At 32.0% G+C, this 19,564-nt stretch overlaps 1 protein-coding gene across 8 annotated transcripts in view; it reads left to right on the top strand.

Annotated features, from left to right (window-relative positions):
* The window catches only part of LOC127711413 (transient receptor potential cation channel subfamily M member-like 2), a 550,384-nt gene that overhangs the window by 9,635 nt on the left and 521,185 nt on the right, over positions 1–19,564 (top strand). For all 8 annotated transcript variants that reach the window (XM_052217450.1, XM_052217436.1, XM_052217440.1 and 5 more), the window contains exons 4-12: positions 68–189; positions 2,990–3,156; positions 4,532–4,714; positions 6,208–6,411; positions 6,696–6,879; positions 8,712–8,874; positions 9,484–9,628; positions 15,484–15,550; positions 16,027–16,146. In XM_052217450.1, the coding sequence (XP_052073410.1) occupies positions 68–189; positions 2,990–3,156; positions 4,532–4,714; positions 6,208–6,411; positions 6,696–6,879; positions 8,712–8,874; positions 9,484–9,628; positions 15,484–15,550; positions 16,027–16,146 (1,355 nt within the window). The remainder of the gene's footprint in view (positions 1–67; positions 190–2,989; positions 3,157–4,531; positions 4,715–6,207; positions 6,412–6,695; positions 6,880–8,711; positions 8,875–9,483; positions 9,629–15,483; positions 15,551–16,026; positions 16,147–19,564) is intronic.

The raw sequence follows: 19,564 nt of genomic DNA, 5'->3' as shown, positions 1-19,564 counted from the left end.
TTACAAACTCATTGTTTTGCAAAAAAACAGTATATTTTTTTTAAAATCTGAAATTGTATTTTTTTAGATGTCATTGTGGAGAGGTTTTTAAAAATCATGTTCCATATGAATTTCATGTTCCACATGAATTAACACCACATGGAAAACGTAACTTACCGGTATATAAATATGAAAACTTAATTCCGTCTGGTATGTTAAAGGATTTTAACATTTCTTTTTTTACTACTAGATAGTAACCCACGGATTTGTTATTGGTTACAGACACTTTGAATATATATTTATGAACACAGAGCACTGCAACACCATCTTATTAGATTGTGTTAGCAATATTTGATAAAAGTGCAGGTGGATCATGTTTCCTGCATATTTTGAAAAGGCAGGGTATTTTTTTCTCAGATGGCACTCTTAGCGCAATTGGCTGCACTTTGAGGGCACCCTTTGCACGAAGGATTACACTTTTAGGGCACTCTTTACATAGATATAAAGCAACTGTTATTGATAGGGATTTAATCAAATATATACATGTGTACCATTGCTTCATATTTATTGGTAAGAAAAAAGATATGAATATTAGGTTACTAATTTAATTCTTTCTGTAATAAAATTATTACTTCTAGACTCAGCTAATAGAATCTTGATCATGTTGATAGTGCAACTGCCTCATTTCAATCAATAACTTCTGTTATAAACTTTAATACTGGATCACTAAACCTGATTGTCTAAGAATGTGTTGTGAAAGTGGACTTTGCATGACCAAGGGCATATGCATTGCATTTTAGATGCACACATTAAAAGAAGTGCCAAATACCTTTTGGATCTCACATTTTTATACCTTGGCCATAACTGTACAAAATACTTTAGGCTATTCAAGAATTTGTATAGCAAGACTAACTGTACATATTCTTGTGCCAATCATCCTTTTTTCCATCTAATTCTGTGGTTTTTTTCTTGGAACGATGATCTTTTTCTAATAAGTAATATGACATTTAAATAAAAATTAAACAATTAATCAAGAAATTTGAAGGGAATATTTTTACCATCTAACAATTGTACATGTATTTGTACTTACATTACTAAATACAAAAACATTGTAAGAACTAACATGGTTGGAATAAAGTGTAAGGGCTGTTCCAAAATTGATTGTGGTGGGAGATGGGAGGCAATCAAATTAATTAATAATGGGTTGTTGCGATTTCCTTAGAAAATCCTTTTGTAAAAACTGTATGTTAAATCAAAATTTATATTACGTAGGGGTTCTAACAAAAGTGCCACCCATTACCCACATGCATTTAATTCTGGAACATAATTAAGGATTATTAACTTCAAAACATACCAATTATGAATAACTTTTAATTATCCATTGTAGTTTATTAAGTGGAACACAAAGAAAATAAAAAATAAGAAAATTGAAATTTTCAGACAAACAAATGGAGTGATATTTCTTAAAATTCAAAATTCATGAGTCTCAAATCTAACATGTTCATGCATCAAAGAATTTAGCAAATTTTTATAGTTGGTTAAAAGATATTTAGGTATGCAACAGAATAAGTTAAGTATGTTCGCTACTCTGTTTCAAAATAACAAGCTTTTTAAAAGACTGTTATAAATTGATAAATAACAGAACTAAAAAAGCAGAAAATTATGCAGGGTCCGTTTCCTCGTTTTTCGAAATATAGAAAAATTAGCGGGAAATGATTCTCTCCAGATTTTTCATATCCGTAACATTGCCGCCTTTTTTCTTTCTAAAACTGTGAAAAAAATGACAAGAATTTTATAAGATATGGCTTTTAAAACTATATGTAATAAAATTATGAAAAAAAAGTAGGGGTTAGCGGCCAAAATTTTTAATGGCACTACATGGATAAAACCAGAGGATTCCGAAAATCTGACAAAACTCAAAAACAAGAGGAGCGAACATCCTTAATGGTGGATTACCTCATTCATTCACAAAAAAAGGGAAATGATGGTGTTAACAATTTCTGTAAAACTAAATTCATTGTGTAACATTGTTTTCCGAGCAAATATGTTGTTTCCTTTAATTTGTTAATCTTTCAATGTGTTATGTCTAGATGATATTTTGTTCATTCAAAAGTAGTATAGTATCTTATCTGAGTTACTTCTTTTGATAGAGAAATGATGTTTTGTTGGTAGACACTCTTTGGATTAAAATGGAAGATTCATACCAGATGGGCAGTAGGAGGGGGTGTCATTCCATATTCCTGAAAAAAGAAAGCTTTTTTTCCTAGATCCCGAAAATTTAATCATTTATTCCTGAGTCTCGATAAGTCTCGGATAAGAGAAAATTCAGAATTCCTGCAAAAACAAAGGTCTAATCCTGACGTCCTTAAAAAGGTCCTTCCGCCCCTCATACCAATATTTGTTCACGTTGATCTTCATTGAGAAACATATTTGTAGAGATTCCAATCAGGACAAGACCTAGGAGAACTATATTTTGCCATTTAATTATAGAATTTTTGAGAAATGAAAAATAACATTCATGGTACTTTGACAGTGCACGTGTTGAAGAACCCTTCCAGATTTATGAGGAGGGTTGGGCACCTGCTAACATGTTTAACCTCCCCTCCCCACATTCTGTATATGCCTGTCCCAAGTTAAGAGCCTGTAATTCAGCTGTTATCGTTTGTTACTCTATATCATGTTTGGTTTTCGTTTATTGTTTTGTACATAAACAGACCATAAGACTTTTTATTGTATTGTCTTATATTTGTTATTTTAGGGCCTTTTATAGCTTGCAATGTGGTATGTGGTTTGCTCATTGTTGAAGGTCATACATTGACCTATAGTTGCTAAGTTCCAAGTCATTTGATCTCTGGTGGAGAGTTGTCTCATTTGCAATCATACTATATCTTCTTATTTTTAAATATGCCAGTCAATTAGCTGTCAATTTTGTTCAAAATAATACTAACATGAAATTTTTTATTATGATATGTATGCTTAGTAGATTTAGATTTCTTAATGTGTTTTCTAGATTTGAAGCCTTTTGTTGATGAAAAAAACCTTGGATCTAAACCTCCTGAAAATTTCCCCCAGGTGGAATGGAAAGGTGATCAGGCTATAAAAGTAAAAAATACTACGTCTTTTGGTAAAATCAAATTTACTGGCATGGAACAAGTTGGTGGTATGAAACCTGCAAAGGTATGTTAACTAAGGAGAATACAGTTTTCAATAACTAGGATTAAAATTTTGTATGCCACATGTGTTTTGTCTACAAAAGACTCATCAGTGAAGCTAGAATCAAAAATTTTAAAAGGCCAAATAAAGTACGAAGTTGAAGTGCATTGAGGACCCAAAATTCCAAATGGTTTTGCCAAATACAGCTTAGGTAATCTATATTCCTGGGATTGAAAATTCGTAGTATTTAAAAAAATTCAAGTTTTGTAAACAGTTAATTTATAATTATGATCATATCCATATCCATGACCATATTATGACCATGAAGGAAGATGTGGTGTCAATGGTAATGGGATGTAACTTCACATCACTAATGAACAAAAATATTTTCAGTATTTTCAAATGCATTTTTTATTTTTGTTTTGTAACCTCGCATATTGAAAAATTTGAGAATAATAAAAACATGGTACAAAGAACAGAGGAATTGATAGGTAAAGATAAATAAATCATGTACATGTTATATTGTAATTTCAGAACTTATTGCATGCATTTATTGCTATTTTTGAAGAATGAACAAAAATGTGAGATTATTAATTGCGATTTCAGGGCGGGTAGACAGCTACAAACAGCTCCCGTTCAATCACTTATGAACAGTTCAACCAATGGTTTTCGATATTGAAAGTGTTTCTCTTGTACTTTTCAGGAGTTATGGCTCTTTTTGAAAAATATGCACTTTATGTTGTTTCTATGCAATAACCTTTGAAGGGTTCCAACAATAATTTTTCAAATTTTAATGTGTTGTTACTGATGACAAAATAGAACAAGTTAGGTTTTGACATAATCTACACTTTCACTGATCAAGAGTTATGATCCTTGATAGATTTGAAATTGCACTTTATATCATTTCCATGCAATGACTTATGAACCACTAAACCAATGGTTGTGAAATTTTAATATGTTGTTTCTGATGACAAAATGGAGATCAAATTCTATATTGCCATTTAGGAAAAAAGGCACAGAAAGTGGCAGGTCAAACAAGCCTGAAAGCGCATTCAAAAATTCGAAAACCTGGTTTGCTGTCAATTTGACAGCTTTCTATTTCCATACTACAAGGCTGAATGTTTGTAGGTGTGGGTTTTTGGAATCATGATTGTTTGAATGTTTCATTTTTTTTTATTACCGGTATCTAAAATACATGTGTACATTTGCATTAAAAACTCTAAAACCTAAAACTGATAAAAGTAATTCCAATTGGAATTTCATTTCCATCCTTAAATTATGTTACACAATTTTAGTGTCATTGATTACCTCTTGACTGATTGACAGTTCAAAAACAATGGCTTTCCATCATGTGACACCATTTCTTAATTAATCCATTGAAAATCTGTGTTCTTTCCAGTACTTACGTTTAAAAGATGAAGAACAACCAGATTCAGTTGGCCTGGCTATTAAGCTGATGAAAGACCACTGGAGAATAATGGAGCCAAATACGCCTAGCCTCATCATATCTGTTGTTGGTGGTGCTAAAAACTTCAAATTGAATGGTAAAATGAGAGAAACTTTCCAGTCTGGTCTAATTAAAGTAAGTATGAAGGTCTGCTGTAAAATGAGGGAAACTTTCAAGTCTGGTCTTATTAAAGGTAGTAAGATGGTCTGTTGTAAAATGAGGGAAACTTTCCAGTCCTGTCTTAATAAAGTAAGTAAAGTGGTGTGTTGCAAAATGAGGGAAACTTTCTTGTCTGGTCTTTTAAGAGTACTTTGGATTCATTTAATTTCATGGTAACCAATTTTCAAGGATGGAGGAAAAATTGTATTTTCGTGCTTCCCCAAAGTTGGTCAACAGGTGCAAAAAGCATCAATTTTGACGATTTTTCATCCTATTTCTTGACCTGGAAGATTGAGGGATGCTGATAGATGTATCTCACTGTAGTCTGCATGTAGAGTGGATTCCAGTGAACACATTGACCCCATAAGTGCTGAGTATGGTAGTTTAATTATATAAGTTCTGTGAGTGAGTTTGTGATTTCCACCAAAAATCTGGAATTTTCCAATTGTATGCTTGCTGCTATTTCACAAGATATGTCTCATCAAATATTTCAACAGGAGTAACACTACTGTCAATAATCATTGTTGAACCTTTTTGGAACACCCACATTTTTTGGGGGGGTTCATGTTCCTAAATCATAAGTTTTACGCGTTGTGTTTTGTGGGCTGTTGGTTATAAAAATGAGATATATTAAAAATATGATTGATAATGAGACATCTATCCACAAGAGACCAAAGGACAAAGATGAAAGCAACTATAGGTCACTGTACAACCTTGAAAAAATCATCAAAACCCATAGTGATAAGATGCTAACTGTAAAAGACCCCCACATGAGAAAATGTTAAACAATATTAAAGAGAAAAACAGTGGCATAATTTATATATGCTAAACACAAAAACAGAAAAACAAAATGACATACAGCAACCGACACCAATCACTGAATAACAGGACCATGACTAATGCTAGACATTAAAAGATTTTGTCAGAATTAAACAAATTTGTGAATGCTTATCCCTCCTCCTTACCTTGGGAAGTCATATAAAAACCACAACAAAAGAACAATCTGAAAAACAATGATCAGTTAACAGCTTCAAGTGTTTGTAAATTTTTGTATTATTTTCTGCACCTTGTTTCGATAGTTTCTATTTTACATTTAGCTATAAAATATATAATAACTGTTTCCAAGAATTTGAATTTAAAAAAATGTTCTACATGTGGCTAAACAAACATATTAATTCAAGAATACCGTAAGTTATTCTCTAATATTATTACATTGTCTTTTTGGGTTTTTTAATGCAAATATAGAAGAAAGTGCAAAGTACTTCTTATAAATATTTCTTAAACCTGTACTCACTTCATTTTAATGCAACTTCATGAACAACAGCTTGACAATACCAATTGTTGTTTGATGTTAAAGGAGGTCAAATGCAGGATTTATTATGTGAAATACCAGTTTTATTTGACTGTAATAAAGAAATCATGGTTTTTCATTACAACCAATGCAATAAATGCTTTTTATTGTTTTACAGGCTTCTCAGACAACAAATGCCTGGCTGATAACCTCAGGATTCAATATGGGAGTAATGAAGGAAGTAGGATTAGCAGTGAGAGAAGGCCAGTCCTTTGAATGGTATAAAGACAGATTTGCCCATGGACTACGTTGTATTGGAATAGCTCCATGGGGATATGTTAAAAATAGACATGTCCTGACAGACCACAATATGAATGTACAGGTAACTTTTATAGTTGATTTTATCACCAATAAATGTAAAAGAAAATGATGTTTGTTTTAAAAAATGCTAACAGAAGCATTCTTTTCTTTTTAATGAATGTGTAACATCACAACATAAGAACAAACTATAATTATCAGTTGAAAAAGGCTTGTCAATTAAGATCAGTGTCAAACGCACCCTTATAAAAGCAGTGTTGACCGACTAGTTATCACAGTAGATTAACTACTTAGACCTCTTCTTCCTGGGCCTCCTATTACATATGTGTTATAACTTATATGTTTCAGGGAAAGTTTGATAAAATAGCTGAATACAAAACCAGTAATGTGATAGAACATTTAAAACCAGTACCTCTGAATTCAGATCATACACATTTCATCTTTGTTGATGATGGATACAGAAACTTGTATAGGGGTGTGGCTAAATTTAGAGCTAGATTTGAAAAGAAACTGTCTGATCCTATAGAAAATGGTAAGAATAAATGTCAAATGTTGTCAGTCTGGAATGTGAAGTTAAAAATACAATTATGAAAACAGGGACTTGTAATATAATTGCTAATTAGAAAACAATCCACCAGAGTCCAAAACTCAAAGATGTAAACAAAACAGGTCACTATATAGTCTTCATCAATGAGCAAGACCCATACCGTACAGTAAGCTATAAAAGACCATGTGTATGATGAAATCCAACTTATGTTTTACAACAAAACTGCTTATCAGATTTGAAAAAAAGAAAAACCAAAAAAACCAGTCACTTAATACAATTTGACATACTGCAATTATTTATCAATGACCATGTACTTTTAAAGAGCCAACAAACTAAACATTCAGTTAACAATAAATAATTCTTATATGATTTGCTTATTAGGGAATACGATGATATGATTGGTCGAGACGACTTCCGGTAGTTGATCTTGACGTTGTTTATTTTTCGATAGACGAATTTGACCGAACTTCTTTTCGTAACCAATGTAAACAAGACGGCGCCGATAAAAACACCGACGTTAACAAAATTTATTTTCACTGCACGTTGATCGCGTTAAATTAAATAATCAACACAAAAACATTCGTTTGAATGATAATAAGAGTTTTTGTAATTATTTTTTATCAGATTGCAAATTTCATTGAGTACATATTTTTGCAATAACCAACAAATATATTAATGCGCAAGGCCTATTCAATGACACAAATATACAATTTACGTGTGATAGAGGTTACGAGTGTGGAAAAATATATTCCTTATCTCCAATTTTAAAGAATTATAAGGATTAAACGCCTTTTTAAAGGAATTTATTGGTGTAAAAACTCGACCAATTCACTCACAAAAAAATAAAAGTCCAAAGGACTTTTATGATATGTTTTGTGAGTGACTTGGTCCAGTTTATACACCAATAAATTCCTTTAAAAAGGCGTTTAATCCTATAATAAATGGTTTGTGATACTGTGGATTCACTATTAATAGTGGGATACTAATCTTTGTGGGTAAAGCTGAACTATGAATTTATAAGTTCATGGAAGCACAATTTTCTAGAGACTTGCGGACTTAGGCAAAACCAAGAAATCAAATATCTATGAAAAGACAACTTTTCCTTAATCCACAAGAATTGGTACCCAGGAAAATAAATGAATCCACAGTATTTGTTATTCTTAATGTAAATATTGAATCAGACAAAAACTAATATTTTTATCACTCAAGCTGTTAATGTTAACTTTAGAAGTTTAATGATTCTTTTAATCGCCAGATAGAAAATTAAAGTAAATCTATGAAGACTGTTGATATTTGTATGCCCCAGCTGCTAGGCAACAGTGGCAGTAAGGTTTACCCTTTTTCATCAGTTTGTAGGTACTTCCCGGCATTGGTTACTGATCTTTAAGCTAATTTTGTCTCAACCAATCGTTATGAAACTTATACACAATGCTTATTACCACAAAACACAGATCAATTTGGGTAGCGTCCCTTTCATTGTTCTTGAGTTATATCCCTTTAAAAACAGACAAAAATGCTGCATTTACCGTTTCTTCACTCTTTACTTTACTTTGCCTCAACCAAATGTTATGGAACTTATACACAATTCTTATTACCACCAAACACAGATCACTTTCGAATTTGGGTGATGTAACTTTGATTGCTCTCTTGTAATGTCCCTTTATAAATGGAAAATTACTGAATTTGCCACTTCTGCAATAAGTTCCAAAGAAAAACAAAGCGTCAATTGGTTTGAATTAGTACATTGACTCCTGCATAGTTACAAGCGGGGGCATGAGTGTCCCATGGACACATTCTTCTATTATTCTTTTTAACAGGCGGAGAAGGGATACCAGTGGTATTGATTGTTGTAGAAGGAGGTCGGGATGCTATAGAGGATGCTAAAACCTCTCTAGGACAGAATATCCCTGTTATCTTGTGTGAGGGTACTGGTAGAGCTGCTGACATACTGGTGTATGCCTTCACCAATCCAGAAAGGCGGTAAATGAGTCTCTTAATAACATGTTTTGGTTCTAAACATGCATGTAATTCTTGCCGCTATACCTACTATAAGTAACCATCTGTCAAAGATTTATTTTTGTATTTTGTATAATCTTGTTATTTAATTTCTGTCACCAATTGATACTATTTGCAACATTTAGGTCAAGGAGGAAAGAATAATTTCATCATCTTTGACATAAAATATGTTAAAAAGTTTAAGTTCTAAAAAAACATTTATTTTGTTTTAAAGAACAAGAACCTATAAAAATCAATTGGAACAAAAGTTTACTTTGTAAAATTTCTTCAATTTTGTGATAAATAGTGTACAAATAAAATTACATTAATTCAAAAAGAATATACTTGGGACTGATTCAAAACACCATGAAGTACAATTTTACTTAATAAAATACAACTTCTTTTCTTTTGTCTATGTTAAAGTCAAGGAAAGCACCTTGATTCCAAAAATAAAAAAAAAAAAGAAAAAAGTTCAACAGAGATTCTGACAATTGGGCTAAAGTTGATCGTAGATTTGAAACAAGGACATCAATTTGAATCCAGTCATTGATCTGATTTCAACATATATATTATTTATTTTCATGTTTTAAACAGGACCAAGATTCGTAAGTTGATAAAGAAGGCGTACTTTGAATTGAAGCCAGCAGACAAGGATGATCCTAAAGCTAAACAGAAAGCAGAGGACGGAATCAATAATGTGTTTGAAAGTGTCAAATGTTGTATTGCAAAGAAAGATATGGTAAGACATTGATCATTTCTGTGTTCTTTTTCTGAAATAAACACAACTTACTCTTAAATCTGTTACCCAGACCATTTGTAGTCTTCATAAACTTTATTCACACCAAATTGTTGATAGTCTCTATCAAGGATCTGGAAATTTTTTCACACAATTTCGGTAATTTTGATATGACTTAAAAGTTGGGACCCTTTTTTTATGTTGAAATCACACTAAATTCACAGTATCAAGGAACTTGTATTGACAGTTTTCATCGCATTTCCTTCATGTATTTTTCTTACCTCTAAAGGTGTTTGAATACAACAGATAATAGTTGCACTTATTAATTTAGCATGAAATCATTTTGCATTTTACAATTAAGTGTCTTATCTGGTGAAGACAATTTCACGCATGCGTATTACACTGTAAATAAAGCACATGTTTAACTCGTGAAAAATTACTGTTTCTTCGTAAATTAAATTAAGTTTTATTGCGAAGCCAATGAAAGTTTTCCACAGTGCCATCTCTATCTTGACCAGGTATTAAAACTTTTGTAAGTTCACCTGTCCTATTGAATAAATACAATAGCTATTTTTCTCTGTGTAGTTTTTTCACTGGGTCTAACCTTTAAATTTCTTCTAAGAGAAATCTATCACTCATTGACTAATTTACCTGAGTAATAAAAAAATCTTGTAAATAGAGGAAAATGCATGTTTTATACTCAAAACTGCATGTGATGTTATATTTATTCAAGATTGATAATATATTTTCAATCGGTTGAATGTAAACAGTGATGCAAAGTTGAAACATTAATAAAATATAAAAAAGAAGATGTGGTATGATTGCCAATGAGACAACTCTCCACAAGAGACCAAATGACACAGAAATTAACAACTATAGGTCACTGTACGGCCTTCAACAATGAGCAAAGCCCATACCGCACAGTCAGCTATAAAAGGCCCTGCAATGACAATGTAAAACAATTCAAACGAGAAAACTAACGGCCTAATTTATGTACAAAAATTGAACCAAAAACAAATATGTAACACATAAACAAACGACAACCACTGAATTACAGGCTCCTGACTTGGGACAGGAACATACATACAGAATGTGGCGGGGTTAAACATGTTAGCGATGATTTAATTTATATTAATAATATATTTTCATTCAGTTTAATATAAACATTGATTCAATCATAAAAAGTTGATTTCTGACAAAACTTTCAACATTAAAAAATTTGTTTGACATGAATAAAAACTTGAAAATTATGATGTTCAAATCAAGATCTTCTTAAATGTATTCTATAACTAGACAAAAAAAATCAAATTTCAATAGGAACATTGATAAAACTTTTGTTAGAAATCAACTTTTTATGATTGAATCAATGTTTATATTAAACTGAATGAAAATATATTATTAATATTGAATAAATACATCATCACACGCAATTAATGAGTATAAAAAAAGTATTTTTGTCTATATATAAGAATTTTTTTATACTCAGGTAATTTAATCAATGAATGATAGATTTCTCTTAGAAGAAATTTAAAGGTCCCAGAGAATAAACTACACAGAGAACAATAGCTATTGTATTTATTCAAAAGGACAGGTGAACTTGCAAAAGTTTAAATACCTGGTCAAGATAGAGATGGCACTGTGGAAAACTTTCATTGGGTTCGCAATAATTTTTAAATCAAAAGTGATGATTGTCTTTGCTGAAAAGTATTTAAATAATGAAGAAAGATGTCATGGAATTTTAATTTCTTTATAATATTAGTTCTGAGCTTGTCATCACTGTCAGATGTGAATTAAAAACACAAGTAAAAAGTGATTAGCCAATATTTCCCGGAGGCATTAATATAGTTAATAGGAGGGCCCTCAGGAATATATCATTTATACTTGAGTGGCAGTTTTATTACAGGAAAGGGATTAAAAAACATAAACAAGTGCAAAGTGGCGATTAAGAAACCCGATTTCAATGTCAATGAAATGACCGAAATTATTTTTTGTAAAAAAAATAAATTTGTCCTAAATCCCAATCTGACGTTTAGGACAAATAGCTTTCAGTTTAGATCATGACTGGCAAATATGACTCTTTCAGGACCCTTGGGACTCTCTATTATATATATTAAATATATTGATGGCAATTTTTTTATAGTTTTTATTAAAAATATTTACCCTGATTACAGATCTTTGATAGTAGTTTATGGGTAATGTTCTCATTAGTCCCCAACCGGCAAAGGCCTCAGTCAGTCTGTCAGTTCGGCAAATCAGTGTTCCACGCTTTTTTTTCTTCATGCTTGAAGATATTGATTTTTTGTTTGGTATGTAGTTATTAGTTTTATCATGACCAGTTACAGATCAAATTTGAATTTTGTCCCAGTCTGATTATTTTGTGCAGAGTTATGGTCCTTGGACCTAGAAAATTCAGGCAAGTAATCAGTTTTCCACACTTTTTTTTGTTATGCTGGAAGATATTTATATGATATTGTATTTGAATACACGATCAGAAATTGTCATATAAAAATTTGGCAATCATACCACATCTCCTTATCTTTATCTATAAAAAATTCGCCATTTTCAAAATATCTTGTTTACACAAATCTCATATCGTTTTTTATGCATTTAAAAATTTATTTCGAAACGCTCGACCTCTGATGAGTACAACCTCGGATGAGTCCAATACTTTTGTCCGCTCCCTTCGACTTTGATTTAACGAGGTTAGACTGTAGTTTTACCATGACAAGTTACACATCAAGCTCCAATTTTGTTCTGTTAGGATTATTTTATTGCATAGTTATGGTCCTCTGTTGGGATGATTTTTTTGAGTTATGGTCCTCTTACTAAGAAAATTAATCAGTTTTCCACATTTTATTATGATATCCTTGAAGATATTGATTTGATATTTGTTACATAGTTTAACCATGACAAGTTACAGATCAAGTTTTGAATTTTGTCGGTTGGGATGATTTTTTTTTGCAGAGTTATGGTTCTCTGACTTAGAAAATTCAAGCAAATAATCAGTTTTCAACACTTTTTTTCATCATGTTCAGGGTTTTCAATAAGCACGGCACCCGGCGAAATTTCCCTGTTTCAAATAAAGGAAATCCCAAGTTCAAATTGTGTTTCCAAATAAAAATTGAATAAATAAAACTGCTATCGTTCCTTAAAACAAGTTGTTATTAATTGAATTGACTTTTATTGCTTAGCTTGTGCTTTGTTTAGCTGTTCTCATCGAGGTCCACGTTATAATATATTTATAGATTCTTGAAAATGTTACTAAGATGGATAAGGAATGAAACATCCGAAATGATTTTTAATGCAATCATTTGTGTGCTTTAAAAAAGGATAATTTGCATATTAGTAAAGCACCCTTTTGTCACAGAGAGAAAACACATGTTGATCCTTAAGATGACAAGTAAACAAGCAAAAAGGAAACCGAGGTTGCTGGATTTCTTTACAGATCCCAAAAAGAAAACAGAAGCACGCAAAAACAGAATCACATATTATGCAAATTACGCATGAATATAGATAGTTGTTGTGACTGACAATGCTTTAAAAATGATCATAATAACTTTCGGATCCATTTAACGCTGATATGGTCTTCAAGTATATATAATTATTGACGCTGCGTTCAACAAGAACACACAATATGTCAGCGTAACAACAGGTCGATGTACTTGAATTGTTTATCCATAGTCTAACCTACTCTGAAAATTTTGATTATAAAAAAAAATCACAGAAATATCATGTAGATTGGCCTGCAATTTTTGTTTTTGTTATTTATAAAGAATGATTCTACATCAATTGGAATTGTGGATGTAAACCCTACCATATGGAGAGCTGCAGCCAGTTTTCTGCCATTATCAAAATATTTTTATTTGATAAGCAATATCACAATTTACTAATACATGTAATAAGATTAACCTTACTAAAAAAAAAGCTAAAAAAAGATATTATTCCTATGAAACCTCATTTTCTATGCTCTTGCAAACAGTCTGAAAATGCCTCAGAGTGCACCACTTTCAATGTAAGTAAAAAAAACACAATTTTGGGTGGCAAGCCCATCTGGACCCCCCACCCTATCTTCTATCAGCCGCTTCTATTTAGTAAACAGCCTGTTCACTTCAAACTTATTGAAAACCCTGATGTTCGAAGATATTGATTTGATATTTGGTGTATAGTTTAACCATGACAAGTTATAGATAAAATTTGAATATTGTTCGTTCAGATGATATTTTGAGTTATGGTACTTGGACTTAAAAAATACACGCAAGTATTCAGTTTTTCACACTTTTTAGCTCACCTGGCCCATAGGGCCAAGTGAGCTTTTCTCATCAGTTGGCGTCCTTCGTCGTCGTGCTTTTTACATTTTGAACTTCTTCTAGAGAACCACTGAATGGAATGAAACCAAACATGACATGAATGTTCCTTATGAGGTGCTGACCAAGTGTTGTTACTTGGTAGCCGATCCATCATCCAAGATGGCCACCAGCGGGGGACTTAGTTTAACATAGGACCCTATGGACAATACATACAAATGTCTTCTTTTAGAGAACCACTGACTGGAATGAAACCAAACATGGCATGAATGTTCCTTATGAGGTGCTGACCAAGCGTTGTTACTTTGTAGCCAAGCAATCATCCAAGATGGCTACCAGAGGGGAACTTAGTTTAACAAAGGACCCTATGTGAAATACATACAAAAGTCTTCTTTTAAAGAACCATCGAATGGAATGAAACCAAACATGGCATGAATGTTCCTTATGAGGTGCTGACCAAGTGTTGTTACTTTGTAGCAAATCCATCAACCAAGATGGCTGCCAGCGGGGGACTTAGTTTAACAAAGGACCCTATAGGAAATATATACAAATGTCTTCTTCTAGAAAACCGCTTAATAGATTGAAACCAAACATGGTATGAATGTTTCTTTAGAGGTGCTGACCAAGTGTTGTTACTTTGTTGCTGATTTGTCATCCAAGATGGCTGCCAGCAGGGGGAGTAAGTTTAACATAGGACCCTATGGGAAATACATACACATGTTTTCTTCTAGAGAACCACTGAATAGAATGAAACCAAACATGGCAAGAATGTTCTTAATGAGCTGCTGACTAAGTGTTGTTACTTTGTAGCCGAACCATCATGCAAGATGGCCGCCAGCAGGGGACTTAGTTTAACATAAGACCGTATGGGAAATACATACCCCCAAGATTTTTTATTAAATTATGGGGCCAATATTAAACCAAATTTGGCCTCAATCATTATTAGGGTATCTGTTATGATTTTAATCTATTTTTACATGATTTCCAAAACCAAAGTAGAATCAGGTGAGCGACACAGGCACTTGAGAGCCTCTAGTTTGTCATGCTAGAAGATATTGATTTGATATTTGGTATATAGTTTAAAGATACAGATCAAGTTCAAATTTTGTTCATTTCAGATTATTTTGTTTTGCAGAGTTATGGTCCTTGGACTTAGAAAAGTCATGCAAATAATTGTTTTTACTAACTTTTTTCTATAAACAGATTTAGTGTTCAATATTTGCTCTAAGAGATATTTGTATTTTTATATAGAAAATATTACAAATTAACGATTAAGTTAGCATTTTGTTCCAATACAATGAATGTTTAACAGGTTGGGGACAATGTATGGCCATACAATACTCTCAGAATGCTTTTTCTTTGATAGAAATTGTTGAAAAGGCCTAATCTAGAGAATTTATGTGTCATTCAATAATCATTTAATTGTATTTTGCAGTAAATCCTTTGATTTAAACATGTTAAATGTCAAAGTACTAGATGTTTAATTTATCAGACATACTAATTTTTGACTGATTTATTTATTAGTTTGTATAAGAGCGAATTGTTTAATTTCAGATCAGTATATTTCATATAAACAAACACGAAGAACTTGATAATGAAATTCTGAAGATTTTACTGAAAGGTATTTATATATTTGTCTCTACATTTGATAAAAATTTGGCTAATTTAATGGATGACAATATCCCATAAACATGCATAAAGGACTATATTTTGCTACCAAAGGGTGACAAATTGCAATATGTTGTCAGATATTCAATGTCATCTTATTATTGTGATTTCAAGTTTAAGATTAAAAATACGTGTAAACAGATATGGTGATTTCGTGTACATCAGGAAGCAATCTCGAATATGAAAAAAACAAGGTTCTGCCTATGATAATACACACACACTATAGAAGATTTAATCCATTTTAAAGACCAGTGCACTGTAGAAAAAAATCTGAATATCTGATACATAGGTGTTTGTTTTGTTCAGAAATTGGGTCCATAGGAAATTTAATACATGCTTTAGTTAAAACAAGTCATGGTAAACATGCATCAACTGCAACTATGTTACACCTGTTTATAAAACTCTTGTACCATTAAAATTCTATTGCAGCTAAAGCTGGTGAAGTAACAGAAAAACAGAGATTAGAGAGATTAAAACTGGCACTCAAATGGGACAGGGCTGATATAGCACAGGAAGAAATCTTTAGAGAAGATGCTTTGTGGAGTAGAGGTTTGTTATACATGTATTGGCTAGAGGTATAGGGGGAGGGTTAAGATCTCACAAAACATGTTTAACCCTGTCGCATTTTTGCACCTGTCCCAAGTCAGGAGCCTCTGGCCTTTGTTAGTCTTGTATGTTTTTTATTAATTTTAGTTCATTCATATGTTTTGGAGTTTAGTGTGATGTCCATTTTCATTGAACTAGTACACATTTTTGTTTAGGGGCCAACTGAAACCTGCCTCCGGATGCAGGATTGTCTCCCTGTGTTGAAGACCCATTGGTGGCCTTCGGCTGTTTTCTGCTCTTTGGTCGGGTTGTTGTTGGGTCTTTGACACATTCCCCATTTCCATTCTCAACTTTATAGAGAATAAATGACTACTGGAACAGTTTACAAATATATCAACCAAATCATTTGTGAAACAATGCTAGACAAACATACCAACTATAACTCCACCATAGGTTTTCCACATCAATTCCACAATAAACTGACCACATCTAAATCCACCATAGATTTTTCACATCAGCTCCATGGAAAACACTGGGAAAAAACAAAATCTATTCTCAATATTATTCTTTTTATCAATTATTTAAAACATCGTATCAATCACCATGACAATCTTTAAATTCACTGAATTTTAGAGGACCCCATATTTTCCTTTCAAACTATAGCCAATTTTAATTATTAGAAACAAGAAATGATTGATGGACCAACCATATATATATATATGAGACCTTGCTATTTTAGAAAAACTATTAAAGAATGTGAGGCACAGTATTATAAAATCATGATCACCTTACGATCATTAATTTCTAAATCTGACAAAAATTTGGAATTATAAAGGAAATTATAAAAATATATAAGCAAATTTAATGGGCTCTCTCACATTCCCTTTTTTTTTGGAGAAAGACTTTTTGTTGTGGATAAAAACTATGACCATGTTATGTATTCTTACACAAAATTATCAATATCAAAACCAAATTAAAATTGATCCCAGACTCCAGATGGACGTGTGAACCTTTTAGTGGTATTTTTTTAGGGAAATGAAAACATATACACAATGAAATGATCTTGTGTCTATAATGGCAATTCAGAAATTTCTCATTAAAGCAAGTACAAAATTTAAACATTTTAATACTTTCTGACAAGTAAAATATCATGGTCACTTGCCTGATTGGCAAATTGATATAAAATTATGTTGAACCATACTTCATAATTTTTCATCATCAACTCCTGCATAAAAGGAGAAGTACATTTTGGGGCTTATTTGGTCCGGTCCTGAAAAAATTACCAAAATAAAGAATTGGATAATACCATTATTCATTTCATTTTTAAAATTAAGAAGAAAGACTTTCAGAAAATTTGAATCCACAAATGATGACAGAATTTGACTGTGACGTCATTAATAAAACATTGTAAGTTAGATTTTTTTATGATTTTTAGCCAAAATTTGCTAATTTCAAAAACATTGTGACTAAATTAACATAGAGCACAAGAGTCACTCAAAACATTTCTTTTGCCAGTGAATAGATAAACAGAATAGGGTGAAAGATACCAAAGGGACATTCAAACTCATAAGTCGAAAACAAACTGACAATGCCATGGCATAAAAAGTAATGACCAAAAGACAAACAACAGTACACAAAACACAGCATTGCATACTAAAGGTGATGATATTTGTCGAGCCTGCGACTTTTGTCGCAGCTTTAACTAACTACTTAAAAGCTTAATATTTCAGAAGGTAGAAGACCTGGATGATTCATACTTTGTATATAGATGCATTATGTTATGAAGTTTCCTTCTGTCATATGTCCTTTGTCCTTGACCTCATTTTTCTGGTTAAGTGACTACTTGAAAAAAAAGTTAAGATTTTTTGTAATGTTAATTTCTCTCTTATTATGAGTAATAGGATAACTATATTTGGTATGTGCATACCTTGCACAGTCCCCATGCCTGTTAGACAGTTTTCACCTGACCATATCCTTGAGCTCATTTCATAGATCAATGAACAAGGTTAAGTTTTAGTGGTCAAGTCCATATTTCAGATACTATAAGCAATAGGTCTACTATATTTGGTGTATGGAATGATTGTAAGGTGTACATGTACTAGCTGTCAGTAACTGTGAGTATTCACGGATCTATACTTTGCGTCTTTTTTGCTGTTAGGGATGTATAATTACCCTGCCACGTCCGGTCTGTTTTTTTGTTAGATGTTTTTCTGCTTTGTATCGATCTGGTGAGTTAAGCCCTTTTCAATTGATTTTTATAGTTTGTTCTTATGTTGTGCTGTAACACCACTGTCCCAGGTTGGGAGAGAGTTAAGAGCTCACAAACATGTTTAACCCACCACATTCGTTTATGTGTCTGTCTCAAATCTGAAGCTTTTGTTCAGTGGTTGTCTTTTGTTCATGTCCGTCATATTTGTTTTTTTGTAAATTGTTTTTTTATGAATTAGGCTGTTAGTTTTCTCAATTGAATTGTTTCATAATTTTCATGCCGGGGCCTTTCATAGTCAACTATACGGTATGGGGTTTTCTCATCATTAAAGGCCGTACGGTTGCCTATAGTTGCCTACATCCACTTCATTTAAATTTTGGTTGATAGTTGTCTCATTAGCAATCATACCATATCTCCTTATTTTTATAAAGACTGAGCAACACAAACTCCACCAAAAACCATGGTGATCTCAGATGCTTTGGAAGAGTTAGCTGATCTTTCTTTACATATGGCACCTGTCCTGTGTGAATATTTTGGGTGACTTTTGTGCCCATTCATTATCTAAACAAGTGCAAAAAATAAAATGAAGCTTTTACCAAATTTTGACATTTTACTGAAATTAATATCATTTTATGGCTTTGTTATCCATGTAAAGAATATATTTTAAAACAGCTGCAAAGTACATAGATTCATTATTTGATTCTGTAGAGCAGTGACAGTTTGAAATACATATGATTTTAGAGCCAACTTGGCCTAAAATATAACGTTTTCATTTCCAAATCAACTCCAACAAAAAATCTACACATCAACTAAACCATAAATTTACATGTAACATTTTGAAGGTAGGTTTGTTGTGGACTTAAGGTCACAATACATTGTTTGTACTTATAAAAGAGCCACTTCATGTGAAATAGTACAAAAATTGTTTTTCATAAAATTTACAGGTCAGGTTGTTAAAGTTCTTTTGAATATTTTTGAAAAACAATTTTATCCGTAAAAATTGGTTTTAATGTAATCATTCATAAATGGTCAGTTCTATTCCAATTTGTCAGGTAAAACGAAAAAAAGACGTAGAAATATTTCAATTTTTGTAATTAAGCAGTGCAAAATCATTTGTTATACGGAACAATGCTATACTGAGCTGAAATAAAACCATTTATGACACTATAGAGAGAAATGGTCAACAATTTCCATCATATCTACCTATTTGTA

Source organism: Mytilus californianus, unplaced genomic scaffold (assembly GCF_021869535.1).
Source record: "Mytilus californianus isolate M0D057914Y unplaced genomic scaffold, xbMytCali1.0.p SCAF_8, whole genome shotgun sequence".
Lineage (NCBI taxonomy): Eukaryota > Metazoa > Mollusca > Bivalvia > Mytilida > Mytilidae > Mytilus > Mytilus californianus.
The sequence above is the reverse complement of the archived record's forward strand: the minus strand, read 5'-3'. Positions and strand labels throughout refer to the sequence as shown.